This window comes from Agrilus planipennis, unplaced genomic scaffold (genome assembly GCF_000699045.2).
Source record: "Agrilus planipennis isolate EAB-ADULT unplaced genomic scaffold, Apla_2.0 scaffold69, whole genome shotgun sequence".
In the NCBI taxonomy this organism is placed as follows: domain Eukaryota; kingdom Metazoa; phylum Arthropoda; class Insecta; order Coleoptera; family Buprestidae; genus Agrilus; species Agrilus planipennis.
In genome coordinates, this window is record NW_020438962.1 from 1,029,148 (window position 1) to 1,056,172 (window position 27,025).

The 27,025-nt window shown below is 36.5% G+C and overlaps 5 protein-coding genes across 8 annotated transcripts in view; 1 reads left to right on the plus strand and 4 right to left on the minus strand.

The window, feature by feature from the left end:
• Positions 1-141: 141 nt before the first annotated feature.
• Positions 142-8,553, minus strand: LOC108735800. The gene is made up of 17 exons (XM_025975224.1): positions 8,530-8,553; positions 7,724-7,903; positions 7,356-7,662; positions 6,983-7,297; positions 6,677-6,918; positions 6,344-6,614; positions 5,692-6,284; positions 5,359-5,629; positions 2,733-5,299; positions 2,151-2,671; positions 1,763-2,094; positions 1,423-1,710; positions 992-1,372; positions 672-808; positions 430-527; positions 287-359; positions 142-228 (listed from the first exon to the last, which is right to left on the minus strand). The coding sequence occupies exons 1-16, from the start codon at positions 8,551-8,553 to the stop codon at positions 290-292; spliced, it is 6,597 nt and encodes a 2,198-aa protein (XP_025831009.1). The 3' UTR covers positions 142-228; positions 287-289.
• Positions 8,554-10,427: 1,874 nt separating this feature from the next.
• Positions 10,428-23,684, plus strand: LOC108735810 (syndetin). 2 transcript variants are annotated; one of them, XM_018467970.1, is made up of 16 exons: positions 10,429-10,603; positions 10,705-10,890; positions 10,943-11,254; positions 11,317-11,505; positions 11,560-11,775; positions 11,832-12,142; positions 12,207-12,396; positions 12,457-12,586; positions 12,655-12,755; positions 20,367-20,461; positions 20,528-20,732; positions 20,791-21,081; positions 22,821-22,979; positions 23,041-23,162; positions 23,227-23,416; positions 23,479-23,684. In XM_018467970.1, the coding sequence occupies exons 1-16, from the start codon at positions 10,559-10,561 to the stop codon at positions 23,593-23,595; spliced, it is 2,859 nt and encodes a 952-aa protein (XP_018323472.1). In that variant the 5' UTR covers positions 10,429-10,558; the 3' UTR covers positions 23,596-23,684. The 2 variants fall into 2 exon arrangements, with proteins under 2 accessions (XP_025830981.1, XP_018323472.1); XM_025975196.1 differs by lacking the exons at positions 20,367-20,461; positions 20,528-20,732; positions 20,791-21,081; ... (2 more) ...; positions 23,227-23,416; positions 23,479-23,684 and adding exons at positions 12,917-13,121; positions 13,180-13,546 and having other exon boundaries at positions 10,428-10,603; positions 12,655-12,850.
• Positions 13,631-26,423, minus strand: LOC108735815 (tRNA (adenine(58)-N(1))-methyltransferase non-catalytic subunit TRM6). Its single transcript, XM_025975206.1, has 2 exons — positions 26,050-26,423; positions 13,631-14,823 (listed from the first exon to the last, which is right to left on the minus strand). Exons 1-2 carry the CDS (start codon positions 26,203-26,205, stop codon positions 13,684-13,686), a joined length of 1,296 nt encoding a protein of 431 aa, XP_025830991.1. The 5' UTR covers positions 26,206-26,423; the 3' UTR covers positions 13,631-13,683.
• Positions 17,232-27,025, minus strand: part of LOC108735813 (scavenger receptor class B member 1) — a 44,423-nt gene continuing 34,629 nt past the window's right edge. For 2 of the 3 annotated variants that reach the window (XM_025975199.1, XM_025975200.1), the window contains one exon: positions 17,910-18,298. In XM_025975199.1, the coding sequence (XP_025830984.1) occupies positions 17,945-18,298 (354 nt within the window). In that variant the 3' untranslated portion in view covers positions 17,910-17,944. Of the gene's footprint in view, positions 18,299-27,025 lie in introns of all 3 variants that reach the window. The other variant, XM_025975198.1, reaches the window with a different exon arrangement.
• LOC112904641 (tRNA (adenine(58)-N(1))-methyltransferase non-catalytic subunit TRM6-like) lies at positions 21,242-22,807 on the minus strand. The gene has a single exon (XM_025975207.1). It carries the CDS (start codon positions 22,588-22,590, stop codon positions 21,295-21,297), a length of 1,296 nt encoding a protein of 431 aa, XP_025830992.1. The 5' UTR covers positions 22,591-22,807; the 3' UTR covers positions 21,242-21,294.

The window sequence follows — 27,025 nt, forward strand, 5'->3', positions numbered from 1 at the left end:
TAATCGAGTAAAGTAATAATACGTTAAAACTTGCTGCAAAATGAAGTTATTTATTAAAAATAAGCATCGAACTACATATGAATTAGTCATAAAAAAGGAGTGTGTATAGATAGATTAAAATTGGATTATATTACATTTAANGTGTTTTGTATTCGCTATAAGGGATAAAAATACTATCAAAATTCGGAATTGGTATTACGAATTCATAACATTTACTCGGACTTGCTCCTGAAACAAATAATTAATTAATTTCTTCAGTTGTTAACAGTGGCAGTCGGTTATGTACCTTTTAGGGTCTCGAACCGCCTCTCGCTGCTTCTTCTAAAGCCCTTACTTTAAGTTCCCTTTCTCTCTGTTGTCTGCAAATAAACGTTTAAAGGGAGATACTCAATCATCTTTTAAATTGGAATTTTTGTGTAGATTTCTTACCTTAGGTATTCTTCATGTTGAGCAACGAGGGAAGGGTGAGGGGGAAAGCGTTCTCTCTCGAGCAGTATTTGTCTCTGTAATTGTTCATGTGCTGCAGCCTTTATAGAAAACATAGTTCTCTTAAAAATTGTGCCGTAACAAAAATGCACTTTTTAAGATAACTAATTTCACTTTTAAACTAGTTCGTTTAAAAGCAAAATAGCGTTACAGTAAAGTGTATGCATATTGGTTTTCTAATTTACCTGATGCGCCAACTGGTCCGCATACGGTCGTCCCAACAAATCGGGATGATGCAAACCTAAAGGCGGCTCTCGGCCGGGTATCATGCCCGGTCTCGGATACCCCGGCCCGCCGGAAGCTAGAGAAAGATAAAGAGGATCTGTAGGTAGAAAAACAAAAATTGAATGTCTACGTTTCTTATAAAAACAAAATATGAACGACAGAGGAACACTATGGGATGAAAAAATAAACATTAAGTACGTAATATAGGTACAATGTGATTATATGAAAATGTTACGATGATTGTACAAAGCACAACAAAACAAATCAAAAGAATGCTAACCTGGCAATGGGAATCCCGCAGCTGCAGCGGCCGCAGCTTCCTGTTGTGCCTGCTGTTGTTGCGGGTGGAGGTGTAAGTGGGTGTGCGCGTGTGTATGGGCATGCGTATGAGCGTGATATTCGGGGGAAATACCGGCCATTTGCAATCGCACCATTGGATCAGTAGCTAATGCCAAACGTTCAGCAGCTTCCAACTGGGCAGCATGGGAAGCTGGGTGGTGAGGACCGTGGGGGCCTCCAGGGGGCGCACCAGGCGGACCTGGAGGTCCCGGAGGTGGAATACCAAGACGCTCCAGACGTTCCCGTTCCAGTTGCGACAAAGGCCCACTACCACCCGCACCAGGATAGAGGGCAAAGTGATGAAGAGGAATTCCTGCAGGACCTGAGATAATAAAATTACACCGGGTCTCCAACAAAAGCGAACATGTGTACCTCCAGGTCCAGCCAGTCCAGCAGCTGCATAGCGACGCTGTATTTCGAGCCAGTGGGGATCCATGGGATTCGGAGGGCCTCTCATTCCACTTTTCATGATTTCCTCTTTAAGTCGATCGTTTAGTTCTCGTTCTCTAAGTTCCCGAATCTCCCTTTCGCGTTTCTCGCGCTCCAAATGTTCCAATTCGAGTCGTTCCCTTGCTCCTGGACCATACATGCTGCTCAACTGATACTGAAGCATAGGATCCATACAGTGGGCTGGCGGCAGTAAGGAACGCGACATATGGCCTAAAACTTAACAAAATAACGCCAGGATTTTTGCTTCTAAAAATATACCAACCTGGACTGAAGCCTGCGTGAGGCCTTGCATATTCGGACAGCTGTCTCAAGGCTGGCGTGTCCGTAAATCCAGGTCTTGGAAATCTGTCGTAGGGCGAGCTAACAGTTTCTAGTGGTCCTCTAGAAGGTGGTTTTACTTCCGGTTTATCCGGTGTTGTAATTTTACGTTGCTGTGCTTGCTGAGCCCTTTCGCGTTCTTCTCTTTCTCTCTCCGCTTGTTTTCGCAGTCTTTCTTCGCGTTTACGAGCAAGTTTAGAGTCGGGAACAGGTTTAAAGGTCAAATCAGTCCTTGCGCACGAATTGTAGTCTCCCCGATTCCAGTGACGTAAAAATCTGCACATAAAATACATTGTAAAAGAATACATAGCGTACACAAACTAAGCCCGTACATTGCTGACTGACTTCGGTGACACTCGCTATCTTCTATTCGGGGTTCTGGTGAAGGTCCTCGGGAGGGTCCGACAGGACTACTTTGACTATCTTCTTCAGGCACTGGTTCGGGGTCAGGTTCGATCTTAACTTCTTCGGGAATAATTCGTGGAGTTTGGGCAACAGAAAGGGACATGGGAGAACTTGAAGGGGGTTGCATAGGACTTTGTTGCTGTTGCTGTTGCTGCTGTTGTTGTTGTTGCTGTTGCATATTTGCCGCCGCTTGGGCCGCGTGAGCCCGCAAGGCATCCAACGAACTAGTGGCCATTTGAGGAGGAGGTCCTAGTGACGGATGGTGTCCCATACTTGGGGGTTGAATCATTAAATGATGGGGATTAACCGGGGATGGTTTGTTGTTGTGTCTACTTCCTATCATGGGATTTGCAGGAGACAATCTTTCGTGGTGATGTGTGTGATGGTGAGTGTGTTGGCTAGTCGAAGAAGATAACTGGTTGGAAGACGAAGAGGAAGAAGTTGGGGTCTGAAAAGATAAACGGCGTGTTAATTTGCGTTTCCTTCCTGATCATTTTCAAAATAAATACCTGCGACTGCACAGGAGTATGGGGAGAATTCGTGCGCACCGTTTTCTGATTCACTTTAACCTGTAAAGATTGACTCGAACTTGTAGAGTGTGAAATACTGATAGTATGATTCGTTCCGCCCCCATAATTCTGTTTATCGGTTGTCGAATGAATCGCACTGTGGTGGGATAAGGACTGGTGATGAGTCAACGTCGTCTCCTGAGTCTCCCGTTTTTCTAACCCGCTCACTTCGTCCGGCTCTCGAACCTCCCTGCGCGTCGTGACCGAACTAGTTGAAGTATGCTGTGAGCTGGACAATGTGGTGGAGTCGACTTTTAGGCTTTGAGCGGGCGGCATCCCGTGAGGCTGAGTGGGAACTGGTCCATAAGGATAGGGATACGAAAAATGGTACCCAGGATATGGATGAGGTGGAAATAGGAACGAATGATGCATGAGAGGATGAGGAGGAGGCATGTGACCTCCAAACGGACTCCCTTGTGATGTGGGCGGGTGAGCAACTATCCCCGCGCTTGGACTTACAAGATTTATTGCGCCATGGTTAGACGAGCTGTGGGGAGGTGTTTCTGAACTGCTCTGCCTTAAAGGTGGAGTTTGGGCGATATTTATCGGTTTTGGAGCCGGGCTTTTGTCCCTAGGACTGTTTGTACGTTGACTTGAAAAGTCTGGCTCTTTTTTGATGTTCTCAGGGCCTGACGGGGGTCTCTCTGACGAAGAAGACGAAGACTGTGATATAACAGCCGAAGGGAGACTGAACCCAGGGACTTTGACGTCCTTTAGACTTTGCAAGGGATCAGGTGGAGGCTGTATCGAGACAGAGGGTGGTGGAGGTGGTGGACCGGCGCTTGTATGATTCTGGGGTTGATAATGGGTCGGGTGAGGGTATGGTATTCCATGTCCGCTAGTACTACTGCCACCACTACCACTTGATGACGCCATGCTGTGATCGGGAACTTCCTGTTTGATTTTGAGATTCTGGGGCTCGTTTTGACTGGGCGGTAACTGCTGATGGCTTATCTGATGATGCTTGTCATAAGGGCGAGGTTGATGACTGTACGGAGCCCCGGGCAAGTACCCGTAATGATTTAAAGGAGACTGTCCGCCAATAGTTACAAGATTGTTTGATTGCATGAGACTTGGAAGTGGGGGTTGTCCTATAGACGACCCCATCCCACTTAAATCGTGCCTATCGGGTTTATCTGGTCTATGCAGCCTTTCCGGTCTTTCCAGCTGTTTTTCTTCCGGTTTCGATTCGTGTTTCTTCTCCTCTTCTAATGGTTCGCTGGGACGTGTGCTACTCTGTAACTGTTGTGCCATCGGTATAACCGTTGGTATGTTGAGTGGTTGGGAATAGTTTTCTATTCTGGAGGAATTTGTAAGTTCAATAGGTTCGTCACGGGGTTCTAATTTGATAACCATATTCACGGAATGGTTCGTTAATGTGGTGTCTTTGTAAACGTGAGGGTCTTTAAGATAGTTGTGATTTAAATTTAAAGGTGAAGGTTGTTGGTCTTTTTCTTTGACGTTTTGTTTAACATGCACGTTGTTGTCTTTCAGATTTAAAGCGTGACTTGGGTGAATATGATTTACGTGTCCATAACTGTTATATGCCTGTGGAATGAACGTATTGGCACTTTCCTTGTTGTAAACATTTTGCTCTTCCCTGGTGTTCATATTTAATGCCTCATTACTGGAATCCACTTCCTCCTTTATTGTTACCACTTTTGGTATTATAAGTTCTGTTTTTACTTTGTCCGAGTTTTCCTTTGATTCTTCTTTAAGTTCCTTTTCGGGTTTGGGATGGAACGTTTCGTTCTTTACAGGTTCCTGTTTAATTTCTTGCACGTATTTGGGCGGTTCAACGCCGAACCTGATAGGCTCGGAATTGAATTTGGGTTCGTTCGGGTACATGACGGGTTCTGAGTTGTATTTGGTAAATTCTGGGTTGTACTTAACGGACTCCGAATTGAATTTTATGGGTTCCGAAGCAAATTTGTTTGAATCTGGTTGTGAACTGAATTTTGGCTGAGGTTCTGAACTATACTTCGTTGGGTCAGAGTTAAATTTGTTAGGGTCGGAGTTGAACTTGACGGTTGATTCTGAGTTAAATTTACCTGGATCTGAATTAAATTTAGACGAATCCGAATTATATTTGACCGAATCCGAGTTAAATTTAATCGGTTCAGGGTTAAACTTTGCGGGTTCTGGAGTGAACTTCACGGGTTCCAAAGAATTAAACTTCGTAAGCTCTGACGCGCTAAATTTAACAGGTTCTGGATTGTATTTCATTGCTGGAGGTGGTTCGGAGTTAAATTTAACTGGTTCAGGATTAAATTTGACAGGTTCAGGATTGAATTTGACCTGTTCCATATTATACTTAAGTTCTTTCATTTCGGTCATGTGATCTAGATTGCGTTTGATGAGGTTCTTGCGTTCATTAATGTCATCAGGGAGACGTATGGACACATTGATGGGCTTGTTGTTTTCGGAAGTCTGTTGTGTCTTACTAGTAGTTATTACAGGCACGGAGGGTAGAACAGTTACGGGGGCTGCAGACGTGGGCTTTTCAGCTGTAAAATACAAAGTATGTTACATTACAGTTTTCGAATAACCAAATTTAAATATTTACTCGTTGCCGGTGAAAGTTGATCTTCTTTGACAATGGTTTTGATATCTTGAGAATGAGAAGTCGATACGGGGGTGATGTTATTATTGTTGCTGCTGCTGTTATTATTGTTATTGTTTACTGTATTTCTTGTTGTAGTTAATGTGCAGGTACTGTTAGGTACTGAGACTGATGTGGAAATGGTGCTCGGAGGATCGGTAGGTTCTGGATCGGCGTCATTGTTGTCTACGTCGTCATTAACTGATCCAGAATCTGTTGTAACACTCGAAGGACTCTGTAACAAAAATGCTCAATGTAACTATAATTCATATATTCGAATTGTATGTATGCTCTTGCCTCTGCCCTTTCTCGCTTCTTTTTGAACAGTCCGAGGTCTTTTTCTTCATTTTCGGTCTCTTCTAGCTTATCTTGTCCTCTTTTTCTGTTCGTTTTCAGCGGCGCTTCCTGTTTGTCGTTCTTCACACCCTTTTTATTTTTCGATGGGGTANATTTAGACGAATCCGAATTATATTTGACCGAATCCGAGTTAAATTTAATCGGTTCAGGGTTAAACTTTGCGGGTTCTGGAGTGAACTTCACGGGTTCCAAAGAATTAAACTTCGTAAGCTCTGACGCGCTAAATTTAACAGGTTCTGGATTGTATTTCATTGCTGGAGGTGGTTCGGAGTTAAATTTAACTGGTTCAGGATTAAATTTGACAGGTTCAGGATTGAATTTGACCTGTTCCATATTATACTTAAGTTCTTTCATTTCGGTCATGTGATCTAGATTGCGTTTGATGAGGTTCTTGCGTTCATTAATGTCATCAGGGAGACGTATGGACACATTGATGGGCTTGTTGTTTTCGGAAGTCTGTTGTGTCTTACTAGTAGTTATTACAGGCACGGAGGGTAGAACAGTTACGGGGGCTGCAGACGTGGGCTTTTCAGCTGTAAAATACAAAGTATGTTACATTACAGTTTTCGAATAACCAAATTTAAATATTTACTCGTTGCCGGTGAAAGTTGATCTTCTTTGACAATGGTTTTGATATCTTGAGAATGAGAAGTCGATACGGGGGTGATGTTATTATTGTTGCTGCTGCTGTTATTATTGTTATTGTTTACTGTATTTCTTGTTGTAGTTAATGTGCAGGTACTGTTAGGTACTGAGACTGATGTGGAAATGGTGCTCGGAGGATCGGTAGGTTCTGGATCGGCGTCATTGTTGTCTACGTCGTCATTAACTGATCCAGAATCTGTTGTAACACTCGAAGGACTCTGTAACAAAAATGCTCAATGTAACTATAATTCATATATTCGAATTGTATGTATGCTCTTGCCTCTGCCCTTTCTCGCTTCTTTTTGAACAGTCCGAGGTCTTTTTCTTCATTTTCGGTCTCTTCTAGCTTATCTTGTCCTCTTTTTCTGTTCGTTTTCAGCGGCGCTTCCTGTTTGTCGTTCTTCACACCCTTTTTATTTTTCGATGGGGTATGTGGCGTGTTGCTATTAGAAGTAGCGTTTTTATCGAGAGGGCTGTTGTTATTTGCGTGCTTCTGGGGCGTTTTCGGCTCAGGTGTCTCTGCTTCTGAATAAAATTTAAATTTAACTAAGAAAAGTGAGAGAGATTATTATTGAGAAAACTGTACCTCCCCGTTTTGGCCTTGCCCTATTAGAAGTTTGTTCCTTTGCAGCCTTGTTTCTTGTGCGCATACGCTGTGGACTGGCATCAGGACTCTCGGCAACTGGTCTGAAGAGGTACGCAGGTTCTTTGTCTTTTTCATTCTTCCCGTCTTTCACCGAATTATCTTTACTGCTGTCTTTGCTGTTCGACTCTTTGTCGCCTATTGCACCTCCCGTGGGATTTGTGAGAGGGGGTAGCTCATTGGTCTTTTTATAATGCACGCGACAGTCCCAACATAATATTTGCCTGTCCTTACCTCCTGGGGCCCAATCTCGCGAACCTTATTATAAAATACATTAAAATAATCTAATAGGAAACTAATAAATTTGCATTATTACTTGTGGTGAAACAGTGCGAACACCGATACTGGGATTCCCGACTGTCACTATCGTCTTCCGAGTTGTCATCTTCAGTGACCGAACTTGTTTCTCCAGGTTCTTTGGCGGGTTGGGTAAACGGTCGGCTGGTTTCTGTTTCAGCGGGCGTGGAACCTCGACCGGAGTTCGGGGGTGTATTAGCCGCTCCTCTACTATTCCTGGTGTTTCGTATCCTCCTAAGAGATCCTTGTCTTCTTCTCCTGTGAGGTCTGTTGTTGTTTGCACCAGGTGTTTTCTTCCACAGATAATAAAACTCCACTAACTCCGGCTTTAAAAAATAGAAAACAAATTTACAATGAGGGAGACCATTTCGAAATTACAGAACATACGGTGTCTTTGTGGGGTAGGAGATCTTTTCTGATCCTGTAGAAGTTTTTCCCGAACTGGCGCAACCCTTTTACGAATCTCTTCGTTTCTTCTTCGGTCCATTTTTTATCAATCCCTTTTGGAACGGGACATTTAACTAAAGCTTGCAGCGCCCTGCCCGGATCGTACCCCGAGTCGTGCAACTAAAAAACCACCACGTCATTTCCTCACCCCCTCTCCAAGTTATTCAATGTTGTNGCAGGTAATAACGTGTTAATGACTTACACTATCCTGCAAAATGCGAAAACGTTACATCACCAAAGACATTAGTAAAGATTTAAATTATTTTATGAAGGTTACAACAATTTTATTGCTTTTTAATAGCTCGCATTACATTAGCTTTAATAATTCTGTGGATATATTACACAAATGTATACATATGTATCGGATCTGTGTACGGTAATAATCTCACTTTTTTTCTTTTCAATTGTACTTTCATTTATTGTGACACACACTGTACATACCTAAACGAAAGAAAAAAAAAACATTGTAAACAAGTAGGCTATTTCGCTGTTGTTAAATAACATGTTCAACTAAACAACAAACAGTAACCGTTTTAATTAACTGTTTTTATTTTCTTTCAGCTTTTCTTTTTGAACGCGTAAAGCGAATTACTGTAGGTATATAATTATTTTGAACGAATCAATTATAACGAATAATTATGTTTCTTCTTTTCTTTTTCTTACTATTAATCACCTATTGTTTTAGAGAACATTTATAAGCCCGTTTAATTTAGATAAGTGTACGGTACATAAAAGTTATTATTTACCTCCGCCTTTATTACATAAACCATTATTTTCTAGTTCAATTGCACGATTTGTTAAAATAATTACAATTCTATTATTTGGTAATTACTCTGTTTAATTTCGAGCTGTAGTAAATTACGTACACGTATTAACAGTATACAATCGAACTTTGATTTTGATTGTGAAGCGGGTTTTCTGCACTTTTAAATTTAAAAATGAGAAAACATTGAACACCCTGTATACTATGACATAAAAATACCTGTCGTAAATAATGTAATCTGTGTGGATATTTAAACATTATTACAACTTTTCAATCACGACAGATAACAATATGATAAATTATGTTTATCTGTAAAATATTTGTTTAGATATCGACAAGCTGAAAACTTTTCAAATGTCAATTAACGCTGGCAATTAACAGGTTTGTAAATGCACATACAAAAAGTGAAACATTCATTTTATCGCGCTTAATACACGGTACAATGGCAAAACTATCAATTATGTTTAACAAGGTTACAACAATTTATCATCTGTAGAATTGTAAAACGCTTCATTGCGTTAGTGAAATCAAGAAGGCTATTAAATTGAGAAAAGTACAGGGTGACTTCGTGCGATAAAATAAAAAAAGATATTGAATCGATTATGAGTGACAATTAAAAATGTTTATGTTAATTGGCAATTTTCGTTGCATTTTCTGTCGAAATGCCAGTTTGCTTAGCACATTGATTTTTTGATAGATAGGGTTGTGCTTTTATGATCACCCTGTACAGCATAAATACGTCAACCAATGGTGGAATTCTGAAACCGCGAATATCGAAGTAAGCTGTGGAACAAAAGAAACTAAACAATGATTGATAAAACAGACGCGCGCCACACAAACGACTATAGTAAAAAGCCGAATTTAATCAACCACTTCCGTTCCGTAAAATACATACCTATCAATTACACGTGCACGGACTGTACATAACACTAAATTAGCAAAAACCCCCCACTATATTTACGATCTTGTGTACATAACAATTAAGATGTCAATTAGGGCACTTAACTACACATTTAATTAAATCAAAAGCCTCGAACGCGGCTAAACTAGTAGATTTCGATAGGAAATAAGTTTATCAAGGTGTTTTTCTTCCATTTTTCTTAGTCAATATACGTGAAAAGCGAAAACTTACCAATTTTCAAAACAATTGCTTCACAATAAAATAAGGATCAAAGCAGGCTATTTTACACATAAACTCCAACACCACTGCACTCACATACAAACCCATTAGTTAAAATAGTTAAAAATCACTTTTTTTCGTTTATTTTGTACGAAAAAACGACAAAGTCGAACTTAATACAGTACCTAGCCTATCGATCCACCGCGGCCATTTTACTTTTAGGTTCATTCAACAAATTATAAGAACTAACGTGCCATCTGTCGGAAAATGTGCTTGGAATTACAAGTTAGCTATGACGTTTTTACAAACTGTTTAATTAACATAATAGTGGGGGAAATACCAATATACTCTTTTTTTCCTTTTTTCGTTTTTTCATAGAAAGTATTTGAATAAATTACCTAAAGATATTAAAATAGGACAAGTAAGTAAATTGCAGGAAAGGAAGAGCATGTTGTGTATTTTAATAACAGCTATTTATTAGTACTTAATAGATTTCCGTTAAAGAAAAACTAGGAAATTCTCAAATAAATATAACAGACTGAGAAACTAATATGTTAATTAAAATTTCCTCGATGCATGTGTTGTACTTATAATGTGATATTTTAATCACATTGTTTTAATATTGTATATCAAATGAAAAGTATTATACATAAAAATAATAAATATGCTTTATTATAAAGTTGTTTGTGAAAATAGTGTTTTTTTTATTTAATATATATAAATTTTCTCCCTTTTATAGGAACTATAGCCACTACTTTTTGTGAAGGTCAAATAGTGAAACGTCAAGCTCTATGGTCAAGGTAATGTCAACATCATGCATAAATAATGGATACTTAACAAAATAATATATTCAACCCTTACAAACAACCCCAGCTTTTTAAATTCTGATAAAATGGACGAATTCAAGCAGAAAATACTGAGTTTAATTAATAAACAGGTAAAGATGCTTTAAATTTTTAAGATCCTAGAAATTTATAGGTTATGTTGTTTAAAACACAAACGTTTTATCAACTATTTCTTAAAAAATTGACATTTTAGGGACCCAAAATTCCTTCCATGGGTTTTGACGACATTTATCAGTTCCCACCAGTCCAGGAATTATCAATCAACAGTAAAACTGTATTGGAATCTGACAGACCTGCAGACCAAGACATACTAGAAAGTATTGAAGACTCCTATTTTTCTGTTGACGAAAATTACGATATATGCAGATACGTATTAAGTGTAAGTTATATTCTTTTCTAATTTGGACCTTTTTAAAGGGTAGTATTTACAGAAATTACCAGAAATATTAGATTGTGAAGAGATCCAAAGAGATTTTAAAAATCTTAAGCAGCAACATCAAGTTGTCAGCAAAAAGGTGTTACAATTGATATTGGAACATCAAACAGCATGTAATGAGGAATTTGAAAGGATTCTGGAAATAATTGATAAAGTTAAAGATGCTCTAGTGTTGTGTACCCAAAGCAGAAATGAACTCAACGTTGCAGAGAAACAGTTGAGTTTCAGTTTGAGTATTTTAGAAAATTATAGAAAAAGGAAGATTGTACAAAACTTATTGCATAATTTAAAAACCATTAAAACATTGGTAAGTGAGAAATTAAAGCTGAAGTCGGTTTCTGTTTAAGAATTACTGTTCTTTTGTTATAGTACCAGACGGATCACAGGTTGCAGGAGCTTCTGGACGAGGAAAATTATGCAGGGGCCATTGAATTACTTCAGGAATGTCAGGCAGCAGCAAACACTTATAGACATTTCACTTGTGTTGCTGCCTTGACTAATAAATTGCAAGAAACTTTGGAAGAGACTGAAGAGAAGTTAGATCAAGTATTGGCTCAGGTATGGGGCACATTTAACCAATAAGAATAGTCAAATAATATTGTGTTTTTCTAGATGTGTTACTATTTTGATAGTATTCGCTATAGTAAGCTGCAGGATGCATTTAAGTTGTTGGGAAAGACCCAAATTGCGATGGACCACCTTCACATGCACTATACAAGTGCTATTTACAACACTGCACTCAATATTGTAAGAGTATACGTAGATTGTGCGGAATTTTTGGACCACAGTGATCATTCTGGCAAAAAACCTTTTGACAAACTTTGTCTAGTAAATTTTTATACTTTAGAGAAGTTTGTAATTATTTTTAAATCTTATTTTTCTAGTCCATTAATCATGAAACTTTTATTCCTTGTTTGGTAGACTTGTGCAAGTCTTTGTTTAAAATTGTTCTGAGTTATCACCAGTTGACAATGTGGCATAATAACAAGGAAAGTGAGCCTGTTTCGCCTATTGGTACAAACAGTATCGATTTTGAAGAGAATTTCAATCGACAGTACATTAAACAGAAATTAGAAAGTGGTCTTTTGAAAATATGGCACGATGTTCAAAGTAAAATTTCTGTAGTTCTGTTAAACAGTAATCTGGCTTCTTATAAGTTTGACCAGTTTGTCCAGGTGTTAAGTGTTGTGCACAGGTACAACAAATTACAGTGTCTTTTGTATCTTCAATTAATTTACAATTATTTTTCTTTGTTACAGATTGATTGAAGTGGGTGAAGAGTTTTGTGGAAATAAATCTGAAGAATTGCAAGAATCGATAAGGAAACAAAGTGCAAATTATTTTCGAAATTATCACTCTCATAGGCTCGAGGAGTTGAAGATCTTTTTAGAGAATGAAAGCTGGGAAATCTGCCCAGTCAAACCCACGTTTGAAATCTTGCAGTTACAGGCAAAAAACCTTTTTATTTATTTATGATTTATTATTTAATTGGTTATTATTACTCTTTAGGAGTTTAAATCACTCAGATCAGTTCTGAAGAATTTCAAAGCTAGGCCCCAAATTGTACAAAGCGTTCCCTATTCCAATTCTCCTGATTGCAATTCGTCTAATCATTCCCAAGACGGTAGCAGCATTGTAGGTAATTAATTATCGATTCTCGTACTGTGTTAGACACTTATTAATTACACAATAAATTAATCTTTAAAGGTAATTTCTTTTTGCGATATGCTCAACACGGGACTCCTTTCGATTTAAGCCTGGACGAGACTATAACTGAAGAAGATATTTTAGCTTCCGTGGGCGACGAGGCTTCTGGTTATTTTTCAGAAGAAAGTGAAGAAGAGGAGTCTGAAGAATTGAGAAAAGATTTTGTAGAGGATTTTGTTGATGAAACAGCACCCAAGTGAGTACAACTATTAAACATTTACATTAGTTACTTCCAATTTATTTTTTCTTGTGGCATTCCCAGGATTCCTCAAAAAGATAAGAGGGAAAAGCACAGTGTAAAAGCCCCTATACTAACCAATACGACCTTAACAGTCCTAAGACAGATGGGAAAGTATTTACAAATGTCCAGACTTCTGAGGCCCATAGCTTTCGACATAATAATGTGCATGACACAATTGTTTGACTTCTACTTGTACACTGTACATTCGTTTTTCGCCTCTGACTTGGTAATTGCTTATAATTATATAATTCGTGTTATTAATTGATGTATTTATCTATGTACAGACTGTGTCTGGTACATCTCTGTATTCGATCAAGTTCAGTGCGACTTTGAAAAGAATCTCCGATGACTTGGTTACCGACGAAACGAATCATCAAAATGGTAAAGTTTTGAAGCCGATTTTGTCTTCGATTGTGAATTTGTCGAATCCGGAAGACCTGAATGGATTAGCGGAGAGAATTTGTGCCGTTGAAAGTGTCGTATTTTTGGCGAAACAGTACGAGTTTTTGCAGAACTATATGGAATACCTGATACCCACAAGTAAAAAGGCCTCTTTGCAACATTTTTTTAGCCAGGTACCTTTTAAATTATATTTTACCCCTTTATTATTTTCCCTTTTGTTAGCAGTCAATTAAGTTTCTTATTTTGCCATAATTGCCCTTCCTTCCTCATATATTTATTTCAGTAAAAAGGCGAGGGTTATATTATTAAAAACCGTTTTATTTATTACATTTATAAAAAGAAATTACAACTCCTTATAAAATTAATAATAGTCATGTTAGTCTAATTTAAAACTTAATTTTTGTAGCACTTAGTAAATAACCCCCGAAATTCATCGTAATTTCGGGATGAGTTCTTTCAGGTAGTACCTGATAATATCTCATGAAATTATTGGTCACTCTGATATTGACAAAGTCCGAACGTTTCTTTAAATAAACGTAGAGGTCTTCTAGGGGTTCCGAAATCATACTAAACACAACCAGAGCTCTGCTGGGATTCAAAAACTGCACCAATTCTTCAACAATACTTTCTGGATGCTCTTTAGCTACTATTATTAAAGCGTCAATCTTATCCTTTAATATCTCACATGCCTTTTGATTATCAAAGTGCCAACAGGGCCTTTTAGCTGAGGGGCCACTTGTAGAATTTTCTTGATCATTGTGGGTACGTTTAATACCCTTGGGTGCTTCATTTTCTTCATCTTTTGATGTTTCTACTACAGTAGGTTGTTCTTCTTTTGTTTGATTATTAACTTCTGTTTCATCTTTACTCTCATCATTTTTCTGTACATCCCCCTGATAATACCAACGTAATACAGAGTAAAGATTAACATTGATACACCTTTCTACTTGTTCCTTGGGGAAATTCATTGCAAGAAAAGCAGCTTTTTGACACTCATTTCCTGGATGAGCATGTACAAGTTTTCCTGTTGTGTTAGCACCAATTGCATTCATGATTGCTGCACTAATTAGTCCTGAAGTTCCACTGTCATATAGTAAAAAGTTTCCATCAGACTGGACATTGGAATAGGTCAAAATTTGTGACAGGTCATCTATTCTAACACCTAATACTTTAGAGGGATCTAAACGGTAATATGTTTCAGCCAATAGCCTTATTGTGGGCTTTCGTATTTGTATATATTCGAAATATTTCTTTTCTTTTTTGCTAATGTACTTTTCTTGACTCATTTTGGTCTTCAATTTGAACGATTTCGAATTAGTAATGAGCTTTTCTATCATTTCACTTGAACCCAAGGCTTCGTCACGTAACTTGTCTATGTCTTCTTTTGAAAGAGCTTGGGAACTTCTGTCGTCGGTTATGTTGCGATTGTCTTCTCCAGACTCTTCTATATCCAATTCTGAGGCACTGGTGACGTTTTCCGTCTTTTCTAACGTGTACAAATTCTTTTTATCAGGGGATAAGACTATTTTAAAGGNTTAGATAAAGCATGGAAAATTCTGCAATATTATTTATTATATTTATAGTAAATGTAACTTAATAGTAAAGACCTAAAATTAATATCAATAGTTCATTGTATGATTATTTCAAAATATGGCTTAAAATTGTAGTCTTTAATGTAACAAATTATTCCACAGGATTTTACATAAACTCCAGGTGGCATACACTGCGATTCTAAAAGTGCCTTTTTTCCACTACAAAGGCATTACTTGTTCATTTGTGGAAATGAATTGTCAACATCAATGGTACAGTACCTAGAAGTTAACAGAGTTCCAGAGTTCAAAGAGTAAAAACTTTAGATGCCTTGTATTATGAAACATTGGGTGTGTGAGTCCTCTTTCACCCCACTGAAGTCCTAAGGAAAGCGTGAAGGTGCCTTTTTTGCATTGGTAACGGATGCAGTGTTTTATTGCTAAAGAAAGGATTTACGAAATTATGAAATGAATTGGTAAGTAACAGTATCAATTAAAAGTAGTAGAAAGTAGTAGAAATACTAGAAAACTCAGTTTCTTAAACATTTGTAACTTACTCCCAATAGACAGATTTTGAAGATCGTTCCAGAAATGTCAGATGCAGAATGTGTGAATGTTAGCTTAATACAAGGGATAGACCCTTTATTTTTTTTTTTAACGACAATGTAATCACTATCTATACTTTTATTTTGACTTTAATTTGAGAGTCAGAAGAAATGTGATAATTGAATATCGTAACAGTTGTGTGTTTATTATTTTAGCAGCCACTTTTAAAATATTATTAATTAAAACTAGTTAATTATTTTTCTTGTTCATTTCTACAGATTGGTCAACAAATGAGGGGGATTGGAAAGTTAATTTTGACCTTAACGATAACGACTTGGGATATCTGCACTGGTATCCTTTCTGAATTTGGTGTGCGTTCCACAATTGTAAACCATGGAACGTTACCTTCTACATCTAATTCATCTTGCAGGCTCTTGTAGTTAATTAAGGTGAGCATACATGCTATATTATACACAGGGTGTCTCAAGTAAGCGGGATTCTTCAATAACTGCTTTATAGCTAAAGATATCGAAAAAAAATTCTTACAAAAGTGCTACCATATAAGTATCTTCATATCCTAAAATTATTTTCGATTATACCATATATTATGTCTAAAATGCATCAATTTCCATAAAAAATTCTTACAAAAGTGCTATCATATAAGTATCTTCATATCCTAAAATTATTTTCGATTATACCATATATTATGTCTAAAATGCATCAATTTCCATAAAATTCGCATTAAATCAATACATAGGCGGTTATGGGGCATTCCATTTGAAAAAATGAGGTTAGGTATCCTTCAGGAAACATGGGATACTCTGTATAATCGAAAATAATTTTAGGATATGAAGATACTTATATATGGAAGCGCTTTTGTAAGAAACTCTTTTTCGATATCTTCAACTATAAAGCAGTTATTGAAGAAATCCGCTTGTTTGTGACACCCTGTATATGTATTTGTTATTTGCGAGTTAATTACGGTAGAGAATTTCTTTGTCCTATTTCAGCGGAATCGGTTGTAATATACATGTGTTACACAGGCAGATAAGGCGGTCGTTTTACGCGAACGGAAAAAATGTAGACAAGACCTTGCAGCGGAAAACTGCAGCCAACGTTTATATATCCTTAAAGAATTAATCATCACTTTTAAAAGAGTTAGGCGTATGGTTAGTTACCCTGATTACCCTGAAAATGCGATCGTCTAGATGGAAATGCGACCTTTTCGAGAAAAAATCGCACTTATCTAGAACAATATAAAATTTTTCGGACCTTGACACGAACTACAGAGTGTTTATTCATTATTTATTTATTTATTTTGTGTATTTCCATCAAAGTAGGCCAAACGCATTTTGAGATAACACTCTAAAACATACGTACATCGAATAAGTAATTAATTTATAAATTATCATTGTTATTAAATAATTACTTTCTTGTTGTTTTGTAATCTACGGGAGTATTTCAAGTAGAAAATGGATTTAAGTTAAGTTTAAGGGTGCTATAAAAATGTTGGTCTTACCCTGTCGATGAGACCCAGTTTGTCGAAATAGATCCAAGACGACATGAAGGTGTTTCCCACAGTCATTAGGGCACTTTTGTAGCCGAACATGAATTCCCTCGCTGTCATTTCAATAAGGGGTAGCGAATTCGTTTGCCTTATCAGTAAATTCAACCCCAGGCGGGTAAAATACGACTCGTCGGACACCACATGGGCAATACTCTGCAAAAAAAGGATCAACGATTATATATATATATGCAGTTTTACGTGTTATTGAGGTATTTTTTGTCGTTAACAACTTTCAAGGGTTTGATTTTTAGATTAAGTTACAATAAGTTTTATTATTAGACATCACAGCTTTAAAGGAGCAAATTCATTTAATAGAAATCACTATAATATAATATATAATATACTACAAGTCCCAATAATCAACAACGTTTCTATTTAATTAGAATACTGCTTACAAAAACGAACCAATTAGAAAAGCTCCGTTAGGCGTGCATTAAATATCGAAAAGAATGTGGATCTGTCTTAATTTTAACGAAATAGTAGGCTGCTACAGTTATTTAAGAAAAAGAAATAAGTTGGTAGGTGTTTCATTTTTGTTTACGTCGAAGGTAACCGTTAAAATTTTGTAGCGAAAACTGATCGATGTACTGCCGATCCCAAAGCTAATGACACAACATAGTACAGACTTTAACAATGGCCGAACGTTCCTTGAATTGGTTCATTTTTTTTTAATAGAAATTATTAATCAATAAAATGTCGACATAGGGCCTTCCCTGGCTTAGTACTTAGTGACCCATTACTTCACATGCACGCACCATTTTAATTGTACTTGGACTTTTGGCAAGAATTTTGCAAAAGGATTGTAAAAAACATTTTTTTTTTCATCTACTTGTAAAAGGAACCTAAATGTTAGGTACTAATAATTGTATCCACAGGCAACTTGACGGTTGGTTATTTTACTCTTGCCCTAACATTCGTTTGCTTATTAGTTATCCATTCGTTCATTTTTCTAATTTATTAAGCAATAAATAATGTTATCGTATGTTTTTTCTAAATTTTCCGCTACTACCCTTGACTTTCTTTTGTTTCGATAATTTCGTGGTGTTCCAGTTCCTGATTCAGGGGTGCTATTAAGCTGTTAAAGTAAACTTCGAGCTCTTTCGCGTTCATCTTTTTTCGCGTGTCGGGAATGTACGATAGTTTGCGTTCTATCGAACTGGGAATTTCTTCGTCGATCCAGGGCGTCCGGCTGGGGGTTCCGGAGCGTCTTTTCTTCCTGAAATATCTGACGATCGAAACCAGGAAAAATGCGGCACCCATGAAAAATAACGCGTACATTGCCGCCACCTGGACCACCGGTAAAACGTTCAGGTAAAGATTGAATCGGCTGGCAAGACTGTTCGGCAAAGTGTACATTCTCTGTAACAAACAAAAAAATTATGATTAGGTCATTAATTAAACTGGCATAATTAAATATTGGGGCGGGAAGTATTTAAGTTTATGGGTCCCGCGATCTCGTACTCCAGAAGAAAACAAGAACACTGGAATCAATTATTATATATATGTGATAATTTTATACGATATCCCACTGAAAATACGATATACTGATTATAGGGACGAAAGTGCTTCATTTTATTCCGTGTAAAAAATCGCCTTCGGCTCGGGGTAGCAATTTTCAATCGGACGAAAATTTTAGGGGTAAGGTTATTATTGTGGCTGATGGATTTTTCTAGGTCATGTGACATGTCTTCGAAAACGGCTAGCTTTACGGATTTCTTAATCGTATGTGGCGGCTTTTATCAGATAAATTACCAGAAATATGCACTAAAAGGGTTTTGCATTTATTTCTGGAACAACTAGGTACCTACTAAAGATTACAGGACATTTACGCTAGAGGTTCATAATTATTATTCGCGATTTTCTACAAAATTTTTATATTTCGACCAGTAGGTGGAGTAACTTTAGGGAGAATTAATATTATCTCTGGTCTAACTTACGTATGCTGTCCTTTTTATTATAATACTTTTTAGGAATTTTTCAGTTTATAGATAAAATATGTTTGTTTTTTAGTGTACATATTACACTTAATTCGGGTGTATTTTTGCTAATCAGTAATTAAATTAATATCCCTTTCGTCTAATCTAAATCAGTGTTTCTATTTCAGCATGAGTCGTCGTATCGGTTCGTGTACCTTCTGCGCATGTTGTTCACAGTGCCCTGTGCCGAAGTACCGTAACAGTTATTCCGTTCGTTACCGCATCGGACACGCGACCCTTCGCATTAACGTAAATACGTGTCGTGGTGCCGTTTTGTTACCGTATTAATGAGACTAATTTAAAGACGGCATCGTGTCGTTATCGTCGAAAATATAAAAATGACTTTTTGTGCAACATTTGGTGCCATTGTTCCCATTCGTTATTACCTGGGATGCATACGGAGGCACGGATGGTAGGAGGTCGACTTTTAGGGTGTAAGGTAAGATTTTTTTTTGTATTGTATGTTCGTTTATTGCTTTTCACGCTTTTGAGGTATTTTTTATCGTCGAAAACATTTAAGGGCTTGATATTTAAGCCAATACTATTGTGGTAGATACCTTTTCGTTTTTACGAACGATTCCAGCGATTTTTAGGTGGTATGTAAGATTTTTGAGGTACTTTTTGTCGTAAATTACGTTGAAGGGTTTTAGTTTTAGATCAAAATTTTTTGGTACCATNCTCAAAAATCTAAAATAACTTCAAGAAAAAATAACTTGCGCTAAGATAAAATTACATAACTCATTTAAGTACTATAGGAATTAGAAACTTTCGAAAAGGTACACAACTCTCAGGGCATTTATTTCTCCTTAACACTATTTTAAAACGGCCTACGTGTTTGGCCCACATATAACGTACGAATCTTCTGGAAATGTTGTAGCATTTCAAGAGCAATTAGCCTATAGAACATTCATTGCTGTGTAACGCGAAAATGAAAGCAAATATTATGTATTATGTCCACATATACAACATCTAGTACTAGCTACTAAATACCCAATAATAATGACGAAGTTTAGTATAATGAAAACTGACATTTATTACAAGTATATGTTGCATTACTGTTAAACAAATAGTAATAACGACAATGAAAACTATTATCGTTATTATAATTTGAGAACAGGTTTCGTTTTAACAACAATGAATGAATATGAATGAATAAAAAACGTAAGTTTTGTGTATATAACTATTGTAGTAACAATAATTACGCAAAGTACATCTACCTGAAGTTTAACGATCTAACAAAATAAACACTAGTTTATAGAGGCAATTTATTGTTGAAAATAATAGCGTTAGGTAATAATTTGGTCAATTCAGTGACCTCTTCAGTTACAACATAATATTTGATTCATTTGCTACGCTTAACTGCAAGGGGTAGGTTTACTATTATTATTATATTTATTAGGTGTGGTTTTATTGGGTGACCTTCTCATTAGCATTACAAACTCNGCGACGAGGCTTCTGGTTATTTTTCAGAAGAAAGTGAAGAAGAGGAGTCTGAAGAATTGAGAAAAGATTTTGTAGAGGATTTTGTTGATGAAACAGCACCCAAGTGAGTACAACTATTAAACATTTACATTAGTTACTTCCAATTTATTTTTTCTTGTGGCATTCCCAGGATTCCTCAAAAAGATAAGAGGGAAAAGCACAGTGTAAAAGCCCCTATACTAACCAATACGACCTTAACAGTCCTAAGACAGATGGGAAAGTATTTACAAATGTCCAGACTTCTGAGGCCCATAGCTTTCGACATAATAATGTGCATGACACAATTGTTTGACTTCTACTTGTACACTGTACATTCGTTTTTCGCCTCTGACTTGGTAATTGCTTATAATTATATAATTCGTGTTATTAATTGATGTATTTATCTATGTACAGACTGTGTCTGGTACATCTCTGTATTCGATCAAGTTCAGTGCGACTTTGAAAAGAATCTCCGATGACTTGGTTACCGACGAAACGAATCATCAAAATGGTAAAGTTTTGAAGCCGATTTTGTCTTCGATTGTGAATTTGTCGAATCCGGAAGACCTGAATGGATTAGCGGAGAGAATTTGTGCCGTTGAAAGTGTCGTATTTTTGGCGAAACAGTACGAGTTTTTGCAGAACTATATGGAATACCTGATACCCACAAGTAAAAAGGCCTCTTTGCAACATTTTTTTAGCCAGGTACCTTTTAAATTATATTTTACCCCTTTATTATTTTCCCTTTTGTTAGCAGTCAATTAAGTTTCTTATTTTGCCATAATTGCCCTTCCTTCCTCATATATTTATTTCAGTAAAAAGGCGAGGGTTATATTATTAAAAACCGTTTTATTTATTACATTTATAAAAAGAAATTACAACTCCTTATAAAATTAATAATAGTCATGTTAGTCTAATTTAAAACTTAATTTTTGTAGCACTTAGTAAATAACCCCCGAAATTCATCGTAATTTCGGGATGAGTTCTTTCAGGTAGTACCTGATAATATCTCATGAAATTATTGGTCACTCTGATATTGACAAAGTCCGAACGTTTCTTTAAATAAACGTAGAGGTCTTCTAGGGGTTCCGAAATCATACTAAACACAACCAGAGCTCTGCTGGGATTCAAAAACTGCACCAATTCTTCAACAATACTTTCTGGATGCTCTTTAGCTACTATTATTAAAGCGTCAATCTTATCCTTTAATATCTCACATGCCTTTTGATTATCAAAGTGCCAACAGGGCCTTTTAGCTGAGGGGCCACTTGTAGAATTTTCTTGATCATTGTGGGTACGTTTAATACCCTTGGGTGCTTCATTTTCTTCATCTTTTGATGTTTCTACTACAGTAGGTTGTTCTTCTTTTGTTTGATTATTAACTTCTGTTTCATCTTTACTCTCATCATTTTTCTGTACATCCCCCTGATAATACCAACGTAATACAGAGTAAAGATTAACATTGATACACCTTTCTACTTGTTCCTTGGGGAAATTCATTGCAAGAAAAGCAGCTTTTTGACACTCATTTCCTGGATGAGCATGTACAAGTTTTCCTGTTGTGTTAGCACCAATTGCATTCATGATTGCTGCACTAATTAGTCCTGAAGTTCCACTGTCATATAGTAAAAAGTTTCCATCAGACTGGACATTGGAATAGGTCAAAATTTGTGACAGGTCATCTATTCTAACACCTAATACTTTAGAGGGATCTAAACGGTAATATGTTTCAGCCAATAGCCTTATTGTGGGCTTTCGTATTTGTATATATTCGAAATATTTCTTTTCTTTTTTGCTAATGTACTTTTCTTGACTCATTTTGGTCTTCAATTTGAACGATTTCGAATTAGTAATGAGCTTTTCTATCATTTCACTTGAACCCAAGGCTTCGTCACGTAACTTGTCTATGTCTTCTTTTGAAAGAGCTTGGGAACTTCTGTCGTCGGTTATGTTGCGATTGTCTTCTCCAGACTCTTCTATATCCAATTCTGAGGCACTGGTGACGTTTTCCGTCTTTTCTAACGTGTACAAATTCTTTTTATCAGGGGATAAGACTATTTTAAAGGTGTCGAAGTACCTGTGGCCGATAACATTGCTCATTTCGATTCGTCTATTACCCAACGCTAGAATGCCATTTTTCTGTAGTTTATAAACTTTTGTGTATTTTTGCCTTTGAACTATCACATATTTGCCTGCTTCTAACGTTTCATCCATTTTTTATTATATTAAAAAGTAATATTTGACAATGCGTTTTTTAAAGGTTATATTTACGTAAAAGTTGGGTTAGTTATTATTATTATCTTTAAAATGGGGGCTGGACTTTGTCAGCATGGGCGGCTCGTACGTATGGTAAAGAAGGTTACAAAAAAAGCAGTAGAAAATAAAGGATACGTCTTTTTCGTTACCAAAAAGGGCACTATACTAATTTTGGGCTCTTCTTTCAGACGGTGTGTTACGTTACGGATTTAAGACGCCCTGTATACATGTGCGTTGCTGCTAGAGCATTTGATTTACGACAAATTTTAACCACAATGTCAAAGGTCAATTGGGAGGTTAAAGATGTTATGTCCCAGCACAATGGATATATAGACGTTTTGCTAAGGGTATGTCAAAAAATATTTTTTCGTATTTTGTTTGATTTGATAACGTTAATATATGTCACAGGAAGTACAGATTTTTACTCTACGTCTTGAACAAATTAGCGTTAAGGTTCCTATAACAAACGAAGTCCAAAAATCTCTTTGGGAAAATATCGCACATATTATTACGCACACATTGGTCCAGGGGTTAGTATTTTACGAAAGCAATATTTTTCTATTAGGAAGGGGCGAATTTTAAAGGTTTGGTTAGATTTTCAGATGCTAAAAAGTGTTCTAATGGGGGTCGAGCGCTCATGCAATTAGATTTTACGCAATTTTTGTCAAAATTCGAAAAGATTTCCAATTTGCGTCCTGTTCCTCATAAAGAATACGTTGAAAATTATGTTAAAGCCTACTATTTACCAGAGGACGAGTTAGAAAGGTGGATACGAGAACACAACGTAAGTTGTTGGTTTTTCGTTGTTTCCACGTCAACTTTCCCAATTTTTTTTTATTATTGTAGGAATACTCCACTAAACATCTTTTCGGCCTAGTAAGCTGTGCGTATCAAAATAATAAACGCGTCAAACAACGCCTTTATCAAGTCATCGAGGACTTGGACAAAACTGTTCAAAGATAGCAGTTTCTTTTGTACTGTGATTAATTCTTTTTCCTTTTGTTTATAATTACTATTGTTAGATGACAGTTTTTATAAACAGTTGAAGAAGGTTTTCTTTTTTTTTTTGTATTTGTTAATCGTTGTTGCGATTGTTAGATAGGAAAATAAAAATATAACAGTATAGTACATATAAATATTAAGCAACTAAATTATTGTTATAGTAGCGTATCAGTAAACGGACAAAGTCGTATCTATTTTGTAGGTCATATTTTTTACATTGTAAATCTTTACTTTATTAAAACAATTCAATTACCTTAAATATTTCAGTTTAAGAAATTTTCACGCCGCCACTGGTAAAACTGTTGTTTCGTTGGTTGCCTAACTAGGTGTAATAAGTTGACAATTTTTAAATAGGTTATTTTTCAGAAGAAAGTGAAGAAGAGGAGTCTGAAGAATTGAGAAAAGATTTTGTAGAGGATTTTGTTGATGAAACAGCACCCAAGTGAGTACAACTATTAAACATTTACATTAGTTACTTCCAATTTATTTTTTCTTGTGGCATTCCCAGGATTCCTCAAAAAGATAAGAGGGAAAAGCACAGTGTAAAAGCCCCTATACTAACCAATACGACCTTAACAGTCCTAAGACAGATGGGAAAGTATTTACAAATGTCCAGACTTCTGAGGCCCATAGCTTTCGACATAATAATGTGCATGACACAATTGTTTGACTTCTACTTGTACACTGTACATTCGTTTTTCGCCTCTGACTTGGTAATTGCTTATAATTATATAATTCGTGTTATTAATTGATGTATTTATCTATGTACAGACTGTGTCTGGTACATCTCTGTATTCGATCAAGTTCAGTGCGACTTTGAAAAGAATCTCCGATGACTTGGTTACCGACGAAACGAATCATCAAAATGGTAAAGTTTTGAAGCCGATTTTGTCTTCGATTGTGAATTTGTCGAATCCGGAAGACCTGAATGGATTAGCGGAGAGAATTTGTGCCGTTGAAAGTGTCGTATTTTTGGCGAAACAGTACGAGTTTTTGCAGAACTATATGGAATACCTGATACCCACAAGTAAAAAGGCCTCTTTGCAACATTTTTTTAGCCAGGTACCTTTTAAATTATATTTTACCCCTTTATTATTTTCCCTTTTGTTAGCAGTCAATTAAGTTTCTTATTTTGCCATAATTGCCCTTCCTTCCTCATATATTTATTTCAGTAAAAAGGCGAGGGTTATATTATTAAAAACCGTTTTATTTATTACATTTATAAAAAGAAATTACAACTCCTTATAAAATTAATAATAGTCATGTTAGTCTAATTTAAAACTTAATTTTTGTAGCACTTAGTAAATAACCCCCGAAATTCATCGTAATTTCGGGATGAGTTCTTTCAGGTAGTACCTGATAATATCTCATGAAATTATTGGTCACTCTGATATTGACAAAGTCCGAACGTTTCTTTAAATAAACGTAGAGGTCTTCTAGGGGTTCCGAAATCATACTAAACACAACCAGAGCTCTGCTGGGATTCAAAAACTGCACCAATTCTTCAACAATACTTTCTGGATGCTCTTTAGCTACTATTATTAAAGCGTCAATCTTATCCTTTAATATCTCACATGCCTTTTGATTATCAAAGTGCCAACAGGGCCTTTTAGCTGAGGGGCCACTTGTAGAATTTTCTTGATCATTGTGGGTACGTTTAATACCCTTGGGTGCTTCATTTTCTTCATCTTTTGATGTTTCTACTACAGTAGGTTGTTCTTCTTTTGTTTGATTATTAACTTCTGTTTCATCTTTACTCTCATCATTTTTCTGTACATCCCCCTGATAATACCAACGTAATACAGAGTAAAGATTAACATTGATACACCTTTCTACTTGTTCCTTGGGGAAATTCATTGCAAGAAAAGCAGCTTTTTGACACTCATTTCCTGGATGAGCATGTACAAGTTTTCCTGTTGTGTTAGCACCAATTGCATTCATGATTGCTGCACTAATTAGTCCTGAAGTTCCACTGTCATATAGTAAAAAGTTTCCATCAGACTGGACATTGGAATAGGTCAAAATTTGTGACAGGTCATCTATTCTAACACCTAATACTTTAGAGGGATCTAAACGGTAATATGTTTCAGCCAATAGCCTTATTGTGGGCTTTCGTATTTGTATATATTCGAAATATTTCTTTTCTTTTTTGCTAATGTACTTTTCTTGACTCATTTTGGTCTTCAATTTGAACGATTTCGAATTAGTAATGAGCTTTTCTATCATTTCACTTGAACCCAAGGCTTCGTCACGTAACTTGTCTATGTCTTCTTTTGAAAGAGCTTGGGAACTTCTGTCGTCGGTTATGTTGCGATTGTCTTCTCCAGACTCTTCTATATCCAATTCTGAGGCACTGGTGACGTTTTCCGTCTTTTCTAACGTGTACAAATTCTTTTTATCAGGGGATAAGACTATTTTAAAGGTGTCGAAGTACCTGTGGCCGATAACATTGCTCATTTCGATTCGTCTATTACCCAACGCTAGAATGCCATTTTTCTGTAGTTTATAAACTTTTGTGTATTTTTGCCTTTGAACTATCACATATTTGCCTGCTTCTAACGTTTCATCCATTTTTTATTATATTAAAAAGTAATATTTGACAATGCGTTTTTTAAAGGTTATATTTACGTAAAAGTTGGGTTAGTTATTATTATTATCTTTAAAATGGGGGCTGGACTTTGTCAGCATGGGCGGCTCGTACGTATGGTAAAGAAGGTTACAAAAAAAGCAGTAGAAAATAAAGGATACGTCTTTTTCGTTACCAAAAAGGGCACTATACTAATTTTGGGCTCTTCTTTCAGACGGTGTGTTACGTTACGGATTTAAGACGCCCTGTATACATGTGCGTTGCTGCTAGAGCATTTGATTTACGACAAATTTTAACCACAATGTCAAAGGTCAATTGGGAGGTTAAAGATGTTATGTCCCAGCACAATGGATATATAGACGTTTTGCTAAGGGTATGTCAAAAAATATTTTTTCGTATTTTGTTTGATTTGATAACGTTAATATATGTCACAGGAAGTACAGATTTTTACTCTACGTCTTGAACAAATTAGCGTTAAGGTTCCTATAACAAACGAAGTCCAAAAATCTCTTTGGGAAAATATCGCACATATTATTACGCACACATTGGTCCAGGGGTTAGTATTTTACGAAAGCAATATTTTTCTATTAGGAAGGGGCGAATTTTAAAGGTTTGGTTAGATTTTCAGATGCTAAAAAGTGTTCTAATGGGGGTCGAGCGCTCATGCAATTAGATTTTACGCAATTTTTGTCAAAATTCGAAAAGATTTCCAATTTGCGTCCTGTTCCTCATAAAGAATACGTTGAAAATTATGTTAAAGCCTACTATTTACCAGAGGACGAGTTAGAAAGGTGGATACGAGAA